The sequence below is a fragment of the Acipenser ruthenus genome, chromosome 13 (genome assembly GCF_902713425.1).
Source record: "Acipenser ruthenus chromosome 13, fAciRut3.2 maternal haplotype, whole genome shotgun sequence".
NCBI lineage: Eukaryota > Metazoa > Chordata > Actinopteri > Acipenseriformes > Acipenseridae > Acipenser > Acipenser ruthenus.
In genome coordinates, this window is record NC_081201.1 from 34336143 (window position 1) to 34356044 (window position 19902).

The 19902-nt window shown below is 37.8% G+C and overlaps 2 protein-coding genes across 2 annotated transcripts; both read right to left on the bottom strand.

Moving 5' to 3' along the window:
- Positions 1-1735: 1735 nt before the first annotated feature.
- On the bottom strand, positions 1736-11057 carry LOC117417944 (ornithine aminotransferase, mitochondrial-like). Its single transcript, XM_034030369.3, has 10 exons — positions 10954-11057; positions 8305-8542; positions 7507-7731; positions 7116-7211; positions 6907-7034; positions 6260-6382; positions 5487-5615; positions 5167-5280; positions 4401-4545; positions 1736-3222 (listed from the first exon to the last, which is right to left on the bottom strand). Exons 2-10 carry the CDS (start codon positions 8510-8512, stop codon positions 3062-3064), a joined length of 1329 nt encoding a protein of 442 aa, XP_033886260.2. The 5' UTR covers positions 8513-8542; positions 10954-11057; the 3' UTR covers positions 1736-3061.
- Positions 11058-12556: 1499 nt separating this feature from the next.
- On the bottom strand, positions 12557-18732 carry LOC117417878 (NK1 transcription factor-related protein 2-like). Its single transcript, XM_034030263.3, has 4 exons — positions 18723-18732; positions 18414-18485; positions 15029-15193; positions 12557-13257 (listed from the first exon to the last, which is right to left on the bottom strand). The coding sequence occupies exons 1-4, from the start codon at positions 18730-18732 to the stop codon at positions 12629-12631; spliced, it is 876 nt and encodes a 291-aa protein (XP_033886154.3). The 3' UTR covers positions 12557-12628.
- Positions 18733-19902: the final 1170 nt, after the last annotated feature.

Genomic DNA, 19902 nt, shown 5'->3' on the forward strand with positions numbered 1-19902 from the left:
CCTGAATCAGATCCATTGTGTCCAGGAGCAAAGAACATTTTTTGTCCCGGTTTGGTTTTTCAAGAGTTTTTAGGGCTGGCTATAGTCAGGTATGGTCCCTATGAAGCTCCCCCTGTGCATTTCAGTGCTGACTTGAAGGACCGCCTTCTCTCTGAAGTTTAGTCCTAGACCTCTCCCCACACAGAGACTCTTGCCAAGCAGATGTCTGCTGAGGACCAAATTGAGACTCATGTATATTTTAATATTTAGTATTAGTACTACTTTTTTCTCTGTCATATGTTAGTACTTGTTTGATCTGTTTACCTGCACTCAAAAGAAGCTTGGACAGTGTGAATCCCTACATACCACTGTTAAACCCTGGGAGCAGGTACTTTCAAAATAAAGAGTTAAATATAACTTGGCCAGCTATGGCATTTTCACTCAATTATTACCTGAAATTGGTGTTTAAAGCAGCCAGAACTGACCTGTCCCAATGTTATCTGGTTTATTCTGGTTTCTCTTGTTCATATGTTTTTATTCCTGTAAATTGATTTTAAAGAAAATTGTATATTTTGTTGTAGTCCATTCCAGAGAAGTTCTTTATCAGTTCTCCCAGCTCAAAATTATTTACAGTATGTGGGTGACAATTATACAATGCTTGAAGTCATACATTTTTCATAGGCTGAAGGCAAAAACACTACAAGTTTGTCACACGTTTAAGGAAACTCTGCTGCAGACACAATTAATACAAAATTTTAAAATGCCAAAGGCTGATTATCTTAATGAGTTTTCTAGCTGTATTTTGGGAACCAATTGGAAAGGAAGAATTAAAGTATTTCACCTGCAGCTGACCTCTTCTCTCTTCAGTTTGGCAAGCTTGAGTAATGTTCCTGTCCTCAATCTACACATTCTCTTGCCAAACTACGATTACATTCTCATCAGGTTACTGAGGTCTCAATTTTTGTCTTTTTTTTTTTTTTTTTTTAAAGAAAAACTCTGCCACCTACTGGTTTTAACTGCATATATATATATATATATATATATATATATATATATATATATATATATATATATATATATATATATATAATTATTGCATGTGGAATATACATTTGTTTGTGTTACAGTACATCGAACAAAAAAAAAAGAAAAAAAAGGAGTTACATGAATATATTGAAAAGATTATGTGATGTAACTCCCCTTATATTTAAATCAGGGGATCAAAAAATACCTTTTAGAGTATAGATTTGACTGGGGTTCTTTCTTGAAAACACTAAGTTCATTTTACAATAGCTTTTGCACTTTTATTTTAAGTCGTTTCTGATCAGCTGAACAGGCGACACGTCCTGATTGAGTGGTGGCAGCCCAATACCTGTATAATAGAACCAACAATTCTCAGATTAAGTAATACAAATTTTAAAAAGCCGTTGTAACCTGTTGCACAATTACCTGGTTTCATGGAGCCACCTGTTATTTAGGTCTAAGAGGGAAAAAAGCACACCACCAGTCCCAAGCAACCTTGCTGGTATGGTATTAAATCTCTCTATCCAAGTTCCCTCCTCAATATCCATGCCTCCACCTTCTTGCAAAAGCCTCATACTAAATCCGCTGGACAAAAGAAACAAAACCTACATACAAGTATCTGACCAAGGATAAGATCATTACACTTGAATAGACTAAAAGTGTAATGGTTTAGCTTAAATGTACTGTATGTTCAGACCAAACAAACAAATAAAGCACACATTTATTCAGAGAATATAATACTCTTAAATTTAGAATTTTAATTTGTTAACAATTTTGAATTGAATTCTGCAAAATACACACACAAATAATAATAATAATAATAAAAATAAAGCACACCAGAACTACATTTTACAGTAGCAACAGGCATGAATATCATTAATTAAATAAAACTAAAAGATTTAAAAGTTTGAAATGCCAACAAAACATTTCCTTTTATGTATTCAATGCGTGCTCAAACTAGCCATATATTTAAATAACGTTTTTACCTTTTTAAAGAAATAGCGTGCTAAATTATTATTTCCATTACACGAGAGTAGATGTTAAAACTTCATGCTGATTTGAACACGGCTCTCGCCAAGATAAGCACCAACTAAGACATAGCTTTACAGTAAACTAATGTGATCCATCTGTGTCTCCATCCATTTGCGTTTCCTTCCATATGATGATGTAGATATCCTTCTGCCTGGTGTTGATGGCTGAAGTGTAATGCTCAAAAAAAACTAAAATAAAATACAGTTCAGCTCCCCAGTGGCTGGTTTCACAGTCCTCAACTTACTGAACCCAGTAACAGTAGGGAAACATCAGTAAAAAGGCCATTAAAGTATCTAGGATTTCTGATCTTAAGCATTTACCTGACAAATCCCCAAATGACATTAAGAATTAGAGTTCAACCCAATTTCAGCCGTGACAGGCGGCAAAAAACTTTAGTTAATAACCTAAAAGATCCTTTCATTACTGTTGTGCATATATATTTTAACCTGTAAACAGTAAAAATCAGAATCCCTAAAATATACCCAATGGCTGTGCAGTGATGTTTTAAATATCGTATATCCTGCAACTACCATTTCAAAGGCTTTGCATATATTGATCATGAAAAATGTATTACATGTTTATAGGGGTAAAACATTGCCAGGAAAGATGAACAAGTGCTCAAATTGCTATTTTATAAAAAAAAAATATGTATAAGCTTATTTTGTTTTTGCTTGTAATGGCTTGTGTACGTTCTTGTTGAGTTTGTTGGTAAGGGTTTAGAGGAGGGGCTGCTGGTTTTCATTTTAACCAATCTCTCAGTTACTTAACTGAACCAATTATTGGCTTAATTAGTCAAGATTAACAGGTGTTCCAGATCTTTAGCCACTGATGATGTAAAGACACCTATAAAACCTGCTGGAGAGGGGCTCTCCAGGACCAGAGCTGGAGACGCCTGGTTTAGACAGCTCATCCTGTGCATACATCTAACACAAATCACACAAATATATTTAAATAGACTGGCTTTGGAGAGGATTTTAAGTTATACGACTACAGCGACAAAAAAATGTGACCTATAAGCAAGTAAAGTCTAAAAGGACAAGATTGTCTTCTGAATGATTTCAGCACACTCTCGCACTTGATCCTCCTTGATCACAAGAGGCGGTGCTAGTCTAATGATGTCCCCATGAGTGGGCTTTGCCAGGAGCCCATTATCACGCAAGCGCAGGCATACCTTCCAGGCATCGTAGCCTAACAATACACAAAAAAGAAAAAAGAAAAAAAGTTTGGGTTAATATTTAGATAATAAAGATGTTATTAATTTTTTTTTTTTTTTTTTTTTTTTTAATATATAAACTTACCATTTTAAGTAGCAGAATTCAGATTGACGATTTACCCACACTAGTTTGGTCTGGTGGTAATAAGAAGAGGCCTATGTACAGCCACAGCAGTACTATGCCTAGGGCCCTACCAAATTCACGGTACATTTTCCGTAAATTTCACAGTCATAACATTTTTTTAAATCTTAGATTTTACGGTTTTCAGCTATCTAAATCTTGGTGGTGTAACAAAATATGAACATGTAGTTAAACAGCAAAATATAAAGCCCTGAACTTAATAAAAGCATGTGACTAACAAAGTAGAAATGCTAAATGAAAAAGAAGTTGAAATCCAGAGGATCGCTCTATGAATGTTGAGTTTCTGTTATTGTTATTTAAAAAAAAAAAAACACAGTTTAGGTCTAAGAGGGGAAAAAAAGCACACAACACTGTTCTGGTTTTAAACGCCATTGTATGCAACAGTAACTCAAAAACTATTCCGAAATGCTGTTTGTCTTCATTCCCTGTCTCTGCGGTGTAAATACCTGTCCGTATTTAGACACAGCTCTCTCTGCATCCACAAGTTCGTTGGAATTAACAGACAGAGCTGAGCTAGGGACGGGTCTGTAGCTGGACAATATATCCAGAGGCTAAGAAATAAATAAAACATGAAGTTACAGACATATTTATTTTTTTGTACTAAACCCGCCCAGTGTGCCCATGTATACCAATCAGCGAGCAGAGCGCACTTATTGGCTGTTGTCAACTGTCAATCAATAAATCCTGTCCAGTTCATGATGAACTGGACATCTTTTTTAAATTGAAATAAGCCAACAAATCGCATCAGGAAGTTGTAACGGTACATATAACTTAATTGGATTTTAGTGCAGGGTAAAAGTACACAAAAGAGACCAGATTTCACGGTGCAGAATACATTTTACGGTCCGTTGTCACGTTTTTCACAGCTGCTGTAAAACTGGGCACAAGGCATTGGGCTTCACTGGAAACCAAGTTGCATATATACTGTTGGAAGATCTCCACATTCAGTCATAAGCAACCTGAAACGTTGGGGTAATGATTTCATAGAAGGGAGTCCATTCAGAAGTATACCTTTGGTTTCCTTGATGACTATGGCGTTCAGCAATCCTTTCCCTCTAACAGCCACTACAATGTCTCTGGGCAGTTTCATCAACTCTGATCGAAGGATTTTTCCCATCTTTTCTGAATTTTCAGCCAGCTTCTCCTTTTCAAGAACCTGCGATTTGAAAATTTGTTATCACTGTTACATAAAAAAAATTCAATTACATTTTTTTTTTTTTTTAAATCGTGATAAATAGATATTTCGAACAGATGAATGGATTTACCTTCCAGTTACTCTCCCTGGCCTTGAAAGCCTCTACTGTGTTTGGATTTGCAATGCTCAACTTACTTGGATGCAGACAAAGAGTCACTTGGGATTTAAATCTTTTGAAGACATCTCCATACTGACCCAAGAGGGCTCCCGATATCTCAGGTAGTACTGATCACACTATGCTGATATCGATGACTAATAGACTTGTATATTTCATCTAGAAATATATGTTGTAATAACTGCTTTGAATCAATGTTTAAAACACTTTTATTAAAACACATTAAAAAGTAACTCATTCCCCTTCCAAGATATACATTTCCACAAGCCCACACGACAAGGTTATTTCCCCACAATCAAGAACCTATCAAACATTACCACTAGTCTACCACTACAGCAGATTACTTTACAGGCAAAATCCTGCTTGTACTGCAGTAGAAAATGCTGCCATCCCCAACAATGGCTGTTCACCTTAAAAAAATGTTTTAAAACTTTATATAGATACAGACAGATGGATAAAATACACACCTCAAGAGCTGCAATAGCTACCCGACATGCCAATGGATTTCCTCCGTAAGTAGAGCCATGTTCACCAGGCTTGATAGTCAACATGACCTCATCATCACACAGCACTGCAGAAACCTGTATTTAAAAAGAAAAAGCTTAAAATGGAGCAAACAAAGATTTAGATTACAGATATCTTGGGGAATATATTTTGCAATGACAGATATCCTAGTACTTAAAAGAAGTTTCAGAGAAATACCTGCTGCTAAAAACACAGCTGAGTTTCACACAGATTTTGGGTGGTGTAGCCAGATAGACCAGATCTGTGTTCTTCAGCTACTTACTGGATAAACTCCTCCTGACAAAGCCTTGCCTAGCAGAACAATGTCAGGCCTGATGTTTTCATGGTCGACCGCCAGTCTCCGGCCAGTTCTAGCCAGCCCTGTCTGTACCTCGTCCGCAATAAACAGGACCTGAATATGGAAGAGAATTTTAAGCAGTCCACCTTTTTACTGTCCTGTATTTAGTGATAAAAAAGTACACATACTAAAAACAGAAACCAACAAATATTTATACAGAAAAGGTCTTTCTGTAAAAGCTAAAAAATAGTCTAGCTTTATTACCAGCACACAGATGGACACCATGGATGTGAGCAGTGTTGCCACCGTCACGCTTCACATCTGACCACATGATGGCAGTGTGGACAAGTGCATGACCAAATGCAAGAGCTTTCCTTACCCAAAAAGCAGACCACATGGTCAGCAGAAGAATCCACCAATATACACCACACTACTACCTGCTCACTATTTAGGTGGTGTGGATAGATTACTAGTACTCTTGAAACAAGAGGCCACAAAAATGTAACGGCACCAACCTAATGTTCCTTTGTTGTTTTTACAACAAGCTCCTTAAATCCACGAGTCATTTGTGGCATACAAGCCGATAAACAATTTGAAGATCTGAAACATTAAGGAAGGGCAGGGTGGGAGACAGCTGCAAGGATTAATCAATTAGTCTTTTACATAAATAATAAAAATGGGTATAGCCAACATAGTTTCCAGGTGTTCTTTTCTATTCATCAACACAACAGCAGTTTTAAGTGGAAATATAAACTTACATTGTGTCTGGTGCACAGCTCTCTCACTTTGGTCAAGTAGCCTTCATCAGGAACAAGCACTCCCGCTTCACCCTGAATGGGTTCCACCATGTATGCTGCAACATTCTGATCCTGAAGTGCACGCTGTTCAAATATGAAGGTACAGCATTTTTATTTACCTGTCCTCCTGCCACACAGACAAACAATCACTATATTGATTTATGCCTTTAACAGTCAAAGCACTTTACAAAGAAACTCATTCAAATCAACTACGTTTCATAGCAAAAATGCTTTTTTGTGTTTTATAAAACCACATTATAAGATGCTTTGGGTTATAGTTATAATATAGTTTTAAATTCCTTGCATGTTGGCTTGTGCACATTTGCATAAAATATCCATTTCAATAGGCATAATACTATATTAAAGCAATGCCATTCAATGCAGATGGAATTACCAAGGACTACTGACTTTTGGCAATTATAGGGAGCAGAAATTCTGTAAATGATTCTTTACAGCTGCTTTTGCAATATTTAACATCGTATCTTCCTTTCTCAAATAAATAATGCACAATGCATTTTGGAGTAAATCTAGAAAAATGAACATTCTAGGAAGGATGTGTGAAAAGGCAATTTTTTTAATTTTATTTATTTTTTATTTTATTACTGTACCTCTAGAGCTGGTATGTCGTTGTACGGGATAATCTCAAAGCCAGGCATGAACGGACCAAATCCATCATAACTGCTGGGATCTGAGGAACTGGAGATAGCGGCTAATGTCCTCCCCCAGAAATTGCCATCTGTAAAACAAAACAAAGTCTACTCCACAGATCAAAGTCCAAATATTGATCTGATATATTAAAAAAAAAAATTCAACCTACTTGCAAAGATAATTTTTGCTTTGTATTTTGGAACTCCCTTGACAGTGTATGCCCATTTGCGGGCCAGCTTGCAAGCAGTTTCTCCAGCTTCTACACCTGAGAGGGGAAAAAAAAACAAAACCAAAAAAAAAAACAATAAGTTAGCTAAAACTTATTTTCCTCATCAGTGATTAGTTTTACCTTATGATTTAGATATCTGAAGTTATGGATGAGGTCCATTCGTAACAAACACATATTGACTGTTACAACAGCCATCTTTACGTTTAGCCTTCCCATGTCAAAGTGTATTATGTTCTGCGACTAACAATTGACATGTATTTAAATCACTATATTTTAGTTTAAAATTGAAATGGCTTAATAAAATGCTAGTGGTTGAAAAAGGTTATTATACCTGTATTCATTGGCAGCACTTTGTTGTATTTGAAGAGACTGGTGATGTACTCCTCATACTCCCCCAGCACATTATTGTAAAATGCTCGCGAGGTCAGTGCAAGTCTTGTGGCCTGTGCGTTCAGAGCCGAAATGATCTCTGGATGGCAGTGTCCCTGGTTCACTGCACTGTAAGCACTCAGAAAGTCAAAATACCTTCTGCCTTCAACATCCCACACATAAACTCCTTCAATGAAAAAAGTAACATTATTTCAGATTGTGCCTTTGGTGACACACCTAGAGAAAGTATAATTATTATCACAACTACTTTCATTTGTTACCACGTAGTACCGTAGCATAACAGTCTCAACAAGTCCTTTGTTGTTTTATTATCCTTATTTAGGACAGTGACTAAAGGCCACATTTCCTTCCTGTTTCCCAAGTCATAGGATCACACCTGAGCCTTTGGAAGCCTGTTTGGGGGGGGGGGGGGGGGGGGTTAAGTGCGGTTCTATGACCCTCAATCAAAGGATAGTGAAAGGATCAAACTTCTAGTGGTGGGCATGATAAATGGGCTTCACCACAGCCAAGTCTGGAAGGCACACAACCGCAGCAGCAAATTACTAAATAATGGACGTTATATTAAATGTCAGATTTATTTGTATTATTTGATAAAGCATTGTTTACATACTTGGGATAAAGCAACCCAAGCAGTACTGTTGGCCACAAGTATTGAAACTTTGCTGCGCATCTGTTATTTGATTTACCAAAGAAAATACCAAGACAATTCCAGCCTTACTTTGGTTATACAATTACATACCTTCGCCACGCTCCAGAGCCACAGGCAGCGGGTGGTAATTGTGGGCACCATATTTTTCCTCCCGAGCAAACACCTCCTCTGCAGATAAGGATTTCTCCATATTCTTAAGCTTTGAGGCAGCCGTCGATGCAGGACAGACCACCATGTGCATCTGGCGGCTGAGCACTGGCGTGGCCAAGCTCGCACAAACACTCAGCTTGGAAAACATCTTTGCAGGGCTGTTTTTTGAAGAGCGTTTCTAGGGGTGGAAATAAAAGTATTATTATTAACAGCATTTAGTTTTTATTTCAGCTACCTGGTTTACTTTAACACATACAGGAGCCATGAGTGTCACCAGCTGGGCATGTCACCGAGAAGACATGACTATACCTTTAGTTGTAAAACAGTCTTAAATTACACAAACAGATCTTGGCTGCTGCTGTGCAGATCTGTTTTTAGAAAACTCAGCTACTGTATTAGCTCAAAACAAAGGGGCCCCCCACACAGAGTAATGTGATAACATAGCATTTCTTATTCAAGCAAAATACAATGAGGGTGCTGAATTGCATTCATAATACTATCCCATCTGCATTTGTAGCACTTTGAAAGATACATGGTAAAGGTTACAAGGTTTACAACTCTCAAATATCTATCAGTCCCGCTACCCTGTAGCATGATATGAACCTGGATTCCAAAATATTACAGAACGCAAGAAAGCTAACAAATGCAATTCCCAAAACAAATAGACTGTTTGTCCAAAGATTATTATTGACCTTCAGGAAGGCTGGAATGTATGTTTCTTACATATTGGGGAGTTAAATTATAGGGACATTACATATAATTACTGTGACAAGGTGCACACATGCAGTTGGCAAGAGCACTACATATTTCAAGGTTTCTCTGATCCACATATACTGGTAAAATCAACTCGTGGTGACGCACTTTCTACATGGTCACTTTAATAAACCAACCCAAGGACCAGACATGGGGATCAATTATAATTACAGCAGCATATTGTATTGCTGAAATTACAATGATGTTTTGTTCACTTACAACTATGCTGCAGTAATTGCATATGATTCAAATTATTCTAAAATGCAACAAACCACACTCATTAACATGCAATAATCACAGGTACAAATACAGAAACCTATTATAGAAGTTTTCTTCTGACAAATTCGACCACTGAAAAGTGGTTGAAAATACCAGAATGATCGCTCAGTGTAAAACAAAACATGGAACTGTGTGGAAAGGTGTGTAATTGAACTGTAATTAGTCAATGATATGGTACAATTACAATTGTAACAGGTCTGCCAAAGACAACCAAGCAAAACTCTACTGCCAAGTCTAGGATAGAGCATGCAAATATTTCATTTGTCAAACTGCTTCAAGAGGATAGGACAGTGGATTACACTCCCCCATCACACCCACATTGGACAACAGCCAACGTTGCTTAAGTAAGATCAGCATGCTGTAGAAATCGCATGAGTGCCGCCCCCTTGGAGAGCCAAACATACAGCAGGTTCTAGTTCCCTCACTGCCTAATACGGTATTCCTATTCTTAGCATCAACATGAACGAGGAATACATTGGATTTAAAATGTTGTTCCGATTTAACTTTTACTTTTAACAATATTTATTTAATGATACTTTGAATAAAACCGACAATTTTAACAATGATTATGAGAGGGTCTTTTGACTTGGCATTTACGCATGTATGAGCAAAACTAGTCAAACATGCGCAGTTCAACTAAATTCTACTAGCGCGCAACAGAAAACCGGTATTTCTTTGCATTACAAATGTGGTCTACTCCTAGAAAGCGTAGGAATGATGTATGAAAACAGTTTTTAAATGTATCCAAACGGGTGTTTCGAAGATATTAATAATAATAAGTGAGGTTACAAAATAAGACTACTGTACCCACCGTTTACCAAAAACCCGTATGTGTGATCCATCGGTCACGTTGCGAGAGGGTTTTTAGGTAGTCAGTAGTTTAAAAATTAGGTGTATAACTTAAAAAAATTACACCAATGATCAACGCGATTAAGCCAGCGTCTCTAAATGCAATAGCTTTGTTTGTGTCTGTCATTTAAATTGTTTTCTTAATTGAGACAATCGGGAAGCGAACTAAATCACAGCATGCTAAAATCCTGCTCATATGTATCGTAAAAACATGACACGACGTACGAGAATTAATATAATTTCACCCAATGGTTGTCACTGTAAATAATCGACATCCCAACACATCACTTCAGTTTGTACACCTAGTAGTAGGGCAACACTATCTGTTTTTGTACTTTACAGTAGGCTATATTACTAAACGCAACTGTAAAGTCACGTTACGGTTCAGTTAAAACTGGCTGGATTGTCTGTATGGGGAAAAAAAACTGCTGCACAAAAACGCAATCACATCAATACCAACTAAGCATGCCCTCAAAAATGTAAACTTACTACGTAACCGACTGGTGTGAAAACTGAAGAGGCAGACACAACTAATACTTATTTAACTGGCAAGTGTGGTATTCGGTTTTATGATGGTTTTGCTCTCTTGAAGATACGGTCAAAGCACTAGGTTCACCAACAGACATGATGCATTTAAAATATTACTTCTTTCTGGCAACAACTATGTTTACCCCGTTCTTTTAACCGTCTATCCGTTTCAAAAATTACCTGTATATTTCAACGTCTAGCAAACACGTTTCCTTTGGTCACTCCTTGTTTGCTGTCGCCTGACTAGTACTCACAAGCAGAGGAGTCTAATATTTATCTGGCTCGTACGTCACTCGTATTGACGTCTGAACATAGGGGCGGCACTGTGTTTAATCATTTAATAGGTCTGTGTTATACAGATGAAGAGGGATCAACACACCTGAGGGATTCGTTGTGCAAAAAATTTAACAAAAATAAATAAATAAAAATATTTACTTTTTGAAACGTTTCATTCTCATAATGCTATAAAGTCCATATGGCAGGAACTCTGTATTGTGTAAAAACAGCAATAACCTGCAGTGGGTTTGTGGAGGGCACTGGGTTGCATGAGGTCTAGATGTACTAGCAGGGCACATAATGTTCTTAGTTGTACATAAGCTGACAGCATTGTATCAAAAAGAGCCATGTACACAATAGCAGAAGAAACTTCTATAAACACAGATACTTACCTTTGGATCGCCCCCTGGTATGCATGCTGTTTGATACTGAATGTGCAATTGCACACTATGGCCAGTAGAGGACACACTGGGCTAAATTAAAATGACATATGTAGCTTTACTCTTTTATAGATTAAAAGACATACACACAATTCAAATTACTTTAGGGAAAAAATAAAAGTTTACTGTTTCTTAACATTTACCGACAAACAATGACACTTGTTTTATAAAACAAACTATATGCTGTTAACAATTTTTGGTCCTGAATTTTCAGCAAAATTTGTTGCACATAAATACTCATTTTGTGTGCTTCTAGAGACAGATAATACATCTTTCTTGAATGCAATCATAGGCGTTTAAATAAAAAAACGAAGTGCCGTTTTGACATATACATACCAACATGTACATGTATATCCAAAAAGGTGGAATGAATGATCTCATACATGTAATATGATATCGGATGCATTACATCGAGTTTGAACTGTTTATGTAAGGATAAATACACTTTGAACACGTGTTTACTCTTTAATGTATAGTCTCTCGTTAACTCCCATTTTGAAAGTAGAAAGAAAATACAAGCATATCAGTAGCTCACCATGGCCTACATCTTTTATTTACATGTAAAAATGTAAATTTAACATACAGGTAGATGGACAGATGCCTTCATGTCCAGGCCAATTTTCATCACAATTGATTAAGCACTTCTCTAGATAAGTAAAAGTGTAATGTGACATATGGATGAAGAGGTTGATCTCAACACAGTCCCAGATTAAGAATGAATTAAAGACTGGAGTAAACACTTCTGTATTTGGAAGCATGCATCTCTGTGGTGGAAGCCTCAAAGGTAGTGAATTATATTTTCATATCGTTTCAAACAAATGGACAGTATAGACAAAATACTACAATTCTACTCATTACAAATACCAGCACAATAATCAATACTTTTTCAAAAATAAAATGATTCCTGAAAATGCAATTTAAAGTCAATATGCTACAGACTGAACATATCGTTGAAAGCCGACACCTTCATTATTAGCAAGAAGTCCAGAGTTGTGATTTTTTTTATTATTATTATTATTATTATTATTATTATTATTATTATTATTATTATTATTATTATTGTTGTTATTTACAATGGTAACTATCCCATGCTTGTTCTTGAACCTTCTTAAAGTACGGTACCTCCATTTTTTAGTAGTTCATAAATGGGGTGTGTAAAATGATGGTGGTAGGTAAGCCGTGTTTAAAAAAGGATTGAGGAGTCCTCCAGTGGATGATAACGGCACTGCACCAGTTGTGGGAAAGAGCATATTCCCTGGGTTGAAAGTATGAAAAGTCTGGAAGTTGAGACCACTGGACCCAGGGTGACTTGGACTACAACCGACAGTGGTCAGTGAGTTGGCTCCAGTCTGTATTATATTGTCGGCCCCTGGGTTTTGCTTCTTCCACTTGGTCCTCCTGTTCTGAAACCAGATTTTGACTTGGGTTTCTGTCAGGCTGAGAGACAAGGCGAGGTTGAGGCGTTCGCACACCGACAGGTACCGTGTTGATCCGAATTTGTTTTCCAGCGCCGCCAATTGCTCGTAGGTAAAGGCAGTCCTCGCGCGCCTCGGCTTTGCGCAACCTTGGTCAGACCTGCTGCGTCTTTTTTGTTTCAAGGAATCCTGAGAATCATCAACTTCGAGTTCGCCGTTGTCATCTCCGTCTTTGATATCTGTCTCCAATGAGACCTCGGGTTCTGTATCGGTCAGTAGGGAGCGTTCCTCGGGTTTGTCTGAGTGGCCTTTTTGTATTACAGTACCAAGTTGTTCGCCTCTTTCTTCTTTACCTGCAAAAACAAACGTTTTGAATTAAAAAAAGAAAAATATACTTTTTTTGTTAAATAAAAAAAGCCATTGTTTTCATAGTAGGCATACACCTCAGATTTGTACTGTCCATTATTTACATCAGTTACTGTCTTGCATTTTTACTGTGTGTGCTCTTTTATTATTATTATTTATTTCTTAGCAGACGCCCTTATCCAGGGCGACTTACAACTGTTACAAGATATCACATTATACATTATTTCACATTATACAGATATCACATTATTTTACATACAATTACCCATTTATACATTTGGGTTTTTACTGGAGCAATCTAGGTAAAGTACCTTGCTCAAGGGTACAACAGCAGTGTCCCCCACTGGGGGTTGAACCCACAACCCTCCGGTCAAGAGTCCAGAGCCCTAACCACTACTCCACAAAATGTCTCGAATTGTGTTAAAATGTTATCTGATATTACAGTATAACACTGCAGTATTATCTACACTGCGAAATAAATGTTGCAAACACTCAAACACAAATCTGAATTGAATTATTGGTTAAATTCCCACATTAGGTTTGTACAGGGCAACTAAAATATATGTTCACCATCGTGTAAGCAATACATGTATTATGTAAAACAGAACAGGATAATCTCATAAACTAGTTTATTAGGTTATGTTTTTTGATTGCCTCGTTTTTATTTGTTCTCTATCTCTTGTGCCATTTCTTTTAAAACATGTGTTTTCGTCTGTAGACTAGAAAACGAAATGTGCACTAATATATTATAAGAGGCCATTTATTACTGAAACTTTGCTTAGTACAGTGTTTTTAATTATCGCTTGATAAATCTACACACACGCACGCACGCACGCACACACACACACACTCACACGCGATCGCGCACACACACGCACATCTGTTGCGCTTTCTTCCAGGAGTGGGGAAAACGTAATCCCTTAATTATTTATATATCAGAAAATCGCTATAAATGGTCATGTTGCGGAAAGCCATACAGACCAATTCCAGCACTCCCTATCTGGCCATGACGTGCTAATGGAGTTTCATATTTGTTGGCAGATCGATAAATGTAATCTATTAAAGATAAGTTTTAATCGAACAGTATTTAGGATCAGACATGGATGGGATTTGAAGTTTGTACCTGCAAGCTGCTAGAAGGAGATATGCAGGAGTCAGTAATGGGATATCGATCAAAGTGAGCTGAGGCATCCTCAATGGGACGATTTAAACAATTACCCAACCTGACTGTCCTGGTGCCAATCATTTCCAACTGAGATATAAACAACTAAATGCGATCGCTTCAATGGTAATAAGGTACGTCAAATGGAATTAAAGAAGGTCAAGAATATACTAAGTTTAGAAACTTAGAATATTCATAATAGGCCTACTGTACTATTTAGAATGAAGATAAGGTATTACAACGAAACATTTAACCCTTGCATTTTAATAGCCACCCCTATCACTGCAAATGAAAATGAAAATAATTATTTAAACCTACATTTTTTATTTAAATAATCTGCTTATCAAAAAACCCGTTTTCTGTATTCTGATGCTTTCTTCCCATAAAAAAGACCTACTGCTATGCTATTCTGGGTCTTATCATGGTCAGCATCTGCTTTCCTTGCCTTAAAAAAAAAAAACACACACACACACGTTTCTTAACACTTAACATAATCTACTGAATTACTTCACCAACACCCGCCTCTGAGACAGACATCTCCAGTATCCTGTATGCAGTACAGGACATTAAAATAATGCCTGTTTGTTTTTCCTTACCACGCTGCTGGTCTTCAGAGTTCCAATCTGTTTCAGCACCATTCTTAGCCACTCTCTCCCAAGTTTCCTCCTGGTTTTGTGAAAGCCTCCGTGTACCAGTGGCTCTGGTCTCTGGTGAGTAATTATTCTGGTTTTTACAGGTGAATTTATTTGGGTCCAGGATGTCTAGAATGGAGAAAGATATTCTGTGAGTGGGTGGCATCTTGACCCCACTGCCCTGTTGCTCCAACATTGTAGCTGGATAAACGTCTCTAGTCTGCACAGACACTATACAATACACTATATTTTGGAAATAAATCAACTTTGTTCCAACGGGAAAGAATCGATGTTTTGCTGATGGGTGATATCTCTTTCAGAATAGCTGGTAGCAAGTGCGGTTGCGTGCGCTCTCCTCCTTTTCGATGGCGATGTCCCTTTAAATGAGGGCTTGGTGAAAGAGGTCTATAAGATGAGGGTCGCGTCTCCCGGTGAGCGGCTAGCTTGGGTCGATTGAAGGCACACGGATTGTGATGTCCACGTGGTTTGACTCATCAGTCATTAGCACTTCAGAAGAGCTTTTCTTTTTATTTATTTATGCATTCATTGTTCTGCCACGTGTGAAATTAGAATTGTAATGCACCCTTCAAAAAACAGATAGCCTATAATCATGGATACACTTTAAAAACTAAATTGGCATTTTGGGAGGGCGTTATATACAACATGTTAAGTTTAATTGCCAATATATAACAGCGATCGTCTATTCAAAACCATTTATCCCTTTTTCAGACATTTCAGAAATTATTTTTAAGCTTACTTCGTTTCTGTTTATATATCAATAAACGGTCATTTTAGACATTCTGTATAAGCTTCCAATAAATAACGTAATACGAACACCAGTCTATTTGTAAGAATATACTGCAGTTCAAAAAGTCTATTAATCATATGCAAGTTTATTAATATATTAATGATAGTTTAATATTTGCAATTGATTATATTTAGAATATAATAAGTCTGTATAGGCATGTGTTTTCTTTTTTTATATATAATCTTAATAAATATTTCTAACGAAGATAAATAGATTCCAAAGATAATATAATCATGATCATGCACATTTTTAGATTGTATTGAATGGCGCAAATGTGTAATTGATATTCAGGTTATATCCTTTTCCAAATCTAAAAAAAAAATAAAACACAATAAATCTTTCACACAATTTTGAAAGGGAATTCGACAGAACCCCATTCAAAAGCAACGAGAGTTCCACGTTACGAAATTAACAACCCATTCTCCAAGAGGACGGGCTATGCAGTAGGCTACTTTGTAACTGAAACAACACCACTGGCGCACTGTTTAAACACGTGTTTCGTTGTTAAACCATGTTCGGCTGTAACCCCTATCCCCATCTAACAGCTATACCGGAACTGTAATTACCGGTTATAATGAATCTAGTGTCTTTTGTCGCGCTTTATTATGTACATAGAAGCATTTGAATTTAGGGCGTCTCCATAAAGTTCAGAGAGGAGAGAGTAACTCACGACAATCCTTTAGCCCCTACATACCCGGCTGATAAGGAGTGTTAAATGACCATCATCTATTTACCTATGAGCCTTAAAATGTCACCTATCTCTTGAACAAATTGCATTAAATATATATATGCCCAGTCATTGGAATTCAGCACAGTGCGCTTCCTTACATGCTTTGATGCAAGGTGGTTTTAAGCCTTGGCTTGTCCTGATGGCAACTGATGCCTGAAACAAGCACAGGATCTATATTCATAGCGGGTGTCCGGCACTGATAACACTGCCCAACACAATGCTGACTATCACTGAAGGCAGCTGAGATGTTACACTATTAGCGATGCTGTTTAAAATAACCTCCGCAATTTCTGGGTCCATTTAATGTATTTCAAAGTAGATGGTATCTTTAGCATGGAAAGAAGCAAAAAGTTGTATCAGAGGAGTTAAATGAAAGGCAATGCTTTTTATAAGTGGATGCACGCCAGGGTTATATTTTAAATGTGGCACATCTTTATAGCGGCTTTTTATATTACCTATGTGTTAACCATACAGAGAATGTCTACATTTTTGTAAATTTCTGGATGCTGTCACAAGGATGTAATCCTGACTCTGCACATGTCTGAATATCATTCAGACAAATACATTTATGTCAAAAATGCGTTAGAATTTTGGTGATTTTGACCCTCAAGGTTTTCACAACTCTAATGTTTATGTTTGATAAGTAATCCTGTGTTTGCACCTATAAATTGATGGGAGCTTAATATTCGGTGTTTTTTTTTTCAATTAATTAATTTATTTATTTTGTATGTTGTTTAATAAACAGAGATGGTATAGCTTGCAAATAATGACAATTCAGTTCATTCAAGTTCCCAGCTCCACAAAAACTACAACTCCCAGAACACACTGGGATTTATGTCGCGTTTGCGCAGTTTGTGCCAGTAGTACATGGCATGATGGCTGAGTGGAAAGATTGTATAAACAATCTAAAAGGGGATGTGTTAGATATCAGTGGAGTTTTATATGACAGCGGGGAATGAGGAGGAGTTCCTATTCCTGGTTTTGTAGAAGCAGTGAAAAGGTGAGGATGCCACCGTGAAATGCGCCGAAAGAAAATGCTGTAAAATATCGGAAATGAAATGAGTTCAGGGGGTTTGCAGCTGACACAGTACAGGCGTGTAGAATTCTGCAGGCTGGCTGACCATGTTGTGGAGTAAAAAGCAACATGACGACTGCTCAAGTTTGAGAGAAACGTCAGTGAAGTTTCTTGTGTTACGTTGCGGTGCAGTTTTACTTTGCGTTACATTAACTTCTGAACAGTATCGGTGTTGTACTAGACGTAAAGCAACAATGCAATGCACAAAGTTAATGCATTGTGTTCCCCGCTTTTGCAACAGTGTTTTGGATAATGCCCTATGTCCAGTACAGCCCAGGACTTCCTGGGCGTTACAATTTGATTGCTGTTAACAATACAGCATTCCAGACTAGACGAGTGTGCGTGTGTATATATATATATATATATATATATATATATATATATATATATATATATATATATATATATATATATACCCTTCAAAAAAAGAAACACATAGCAGATATTTGTTTCAAGTCTCTTGAAATTGCAACAAAACGTGATCAGAAGAATTGTATTTTATTTAAACCCGTTTTGCTGAGAGAGTGACACATTGTCATGATCGAAAATGCATGACGTATGCCAAAACGACAAAACGTGAATATTCCCCAAATTAACACCATTTGCTTAAGACTTGCAATATTCACGTGCATTCACTGCACATGCAACGTGAGATGTTGCTATAAAAGTGGAGGGTTCTCAGCTTGCATGTCTTGGTGTTCGCTGCAGACACATTGGAAGTTATGCATAGACTTACCGAGGCTCAACGGAATAATGCTATTGGACGTTTGGAAGCCGGCGAATCTCAGTCTGAATATTTCCCAGAGCACTATAGGACGACGTTGGCACCGATACCAGCAACGTGGAACAACACTTGACCGCCCCAAATCTGGTAGACCACGTGTGACGACGGCAGCCCAGGACAGATTTATACGCCTATATCACCACTGCAACCTCTACAACATCTGCAGTACCAGGAATGCGTAGAATTTCCGACCAGACTGTCAAACCGCCTACGAGAGGCAGGTATCCGAGCAAAAAGGCCAGTTAGAGGAGTGATTCTTACACTGCAACATCATTGACTACGACTTCAGTGGTGTCATAATCACATACAAAGCCCATACAAAGATGGAGAAACGTGGTGTTCAATGATGAATCCAGGTTTCTGCTTCGATGTGCAAATGGAAGAGCCCGAATATCCAGTCGACGTCATGAATGTTTTGCAGCAGGTTGACAGATCTGGTGGTGGGAGTGTCATGGTGTGGGCGGCAATCTCAGACAGTGGCAGAACCAACCTTGTTCATGTTCAAGGCAACCTGACAGCTCAGCGCTAGTGCGATCATACGGCCTCGTGATCCCATTCATGAACCATCATAACGTCATTTTCCAGCATGACAATGCATGACCGCACACAGCCCGGGCCACCACAGCTTTCCTCACTCAGAACAACATTCAAGTGCTTCCCTGGCCGTCTTGATCACTAGATCTGATCGACTATTGCGACGACGTCACCCTGAGCCTCAGACGTTACAAGGACTTTTCCAGGCACTTGAACAAGAGTGGGTTGCAATTCCCTGGCATGTTATCCAGGCTCTGATTCGATACATAGGCAGGAGTTGTCAGGCCCTCATGTATTCCACACCCCGCTATCAATGTCTACTCCATATTATAGTTTTATATACATTTTTTTTTTAATGTTGATTTATTCTATTACATTAACCTGTCGGGGGACAAACTGAGACTTGAAACCATGTTACCTGGCCGCACAAGATTATTTCTTTGATTCAAGAGGATGCAATTGCCTTTTCTGTCCAGTTTTTATAGCTTTGAGTGATTTAGCTTCAACATGAGGCCAGCAATTCATGGCACTTGTTGCTAACAGCAGGATACTGGTATGTTACAAGGCTAACATGGTTAAACTTCAGTAAAGCTTTCTCAGTATTTATCTTGATTTACATCTGTATACCGATAGCACACCCATTAGCTGAGCATCCATATGAATAGCTATAACATGCGGGAGGTTTACAACATCCTGTGAGTGACTCAGTGTAAGTGCATCTGTTAACAGAACATGAAACAGGCATTCCTGCCTTGGAACAAAAGAGAGTCAGGTACAAGCCACAAGATGCCCATCGGAGCAGCTGGACTGTCTGTGTCCAGATAAAAGAAAAAGCCTCCAAGCCTTCCAGCAAGGAGATCACAGACTAGCACAGCAAGACAGCATGTGGCTGATGATACACTTTCCC

What these genes read in the sequence shown, in the direction of transcription:
- LOC117417944 (XM_034030369.3), bottom strand. Translation starts at nt 8,512, where the DNA reads ATGTTTTCCAAGCTGAGTGTTTGTGCGAGCTTGGCCACGCCAGTGCTC. An exon ending in AGCAAAAATTATCTTTGCAA is followed by an intron (nt 7,035 to 7,115) that starts GTAGGTTGAATT and finishes TTTGTTTTACAG; the next exon opens with ATGGCAATTTCTGGGGGAGG. An exon ending in ACGACATACCAGCTCTAGAG is followed by an intron (nt 6,383 to 6,906) that starts GTACAGTAATAA and finishes ATATTTGAACAG; the next exon opens with CGTGCACTTCAGGATCAGAA.
- LOC117417878 (XM_034030263.3), bottom strand. An exon ending in CATTATTCCGTTGAGCCTCG is followed by an intron (nt 15,194 to 18,413) that starts GTAAGTCTATGC and finishes TCTCCATTCTAG; the next exon opens with ACATCCTGGACCCAAATAAA. An exon ending in CTCTGAAGACCAGCAGCGTG is followed by an intron (nt 13,258 to 15,028) that starts GTAAGGAAAAAC and finishes TTGTTTTTGCAG; the next exon opens with GTAAAGAAGAAAGAGGCGAA.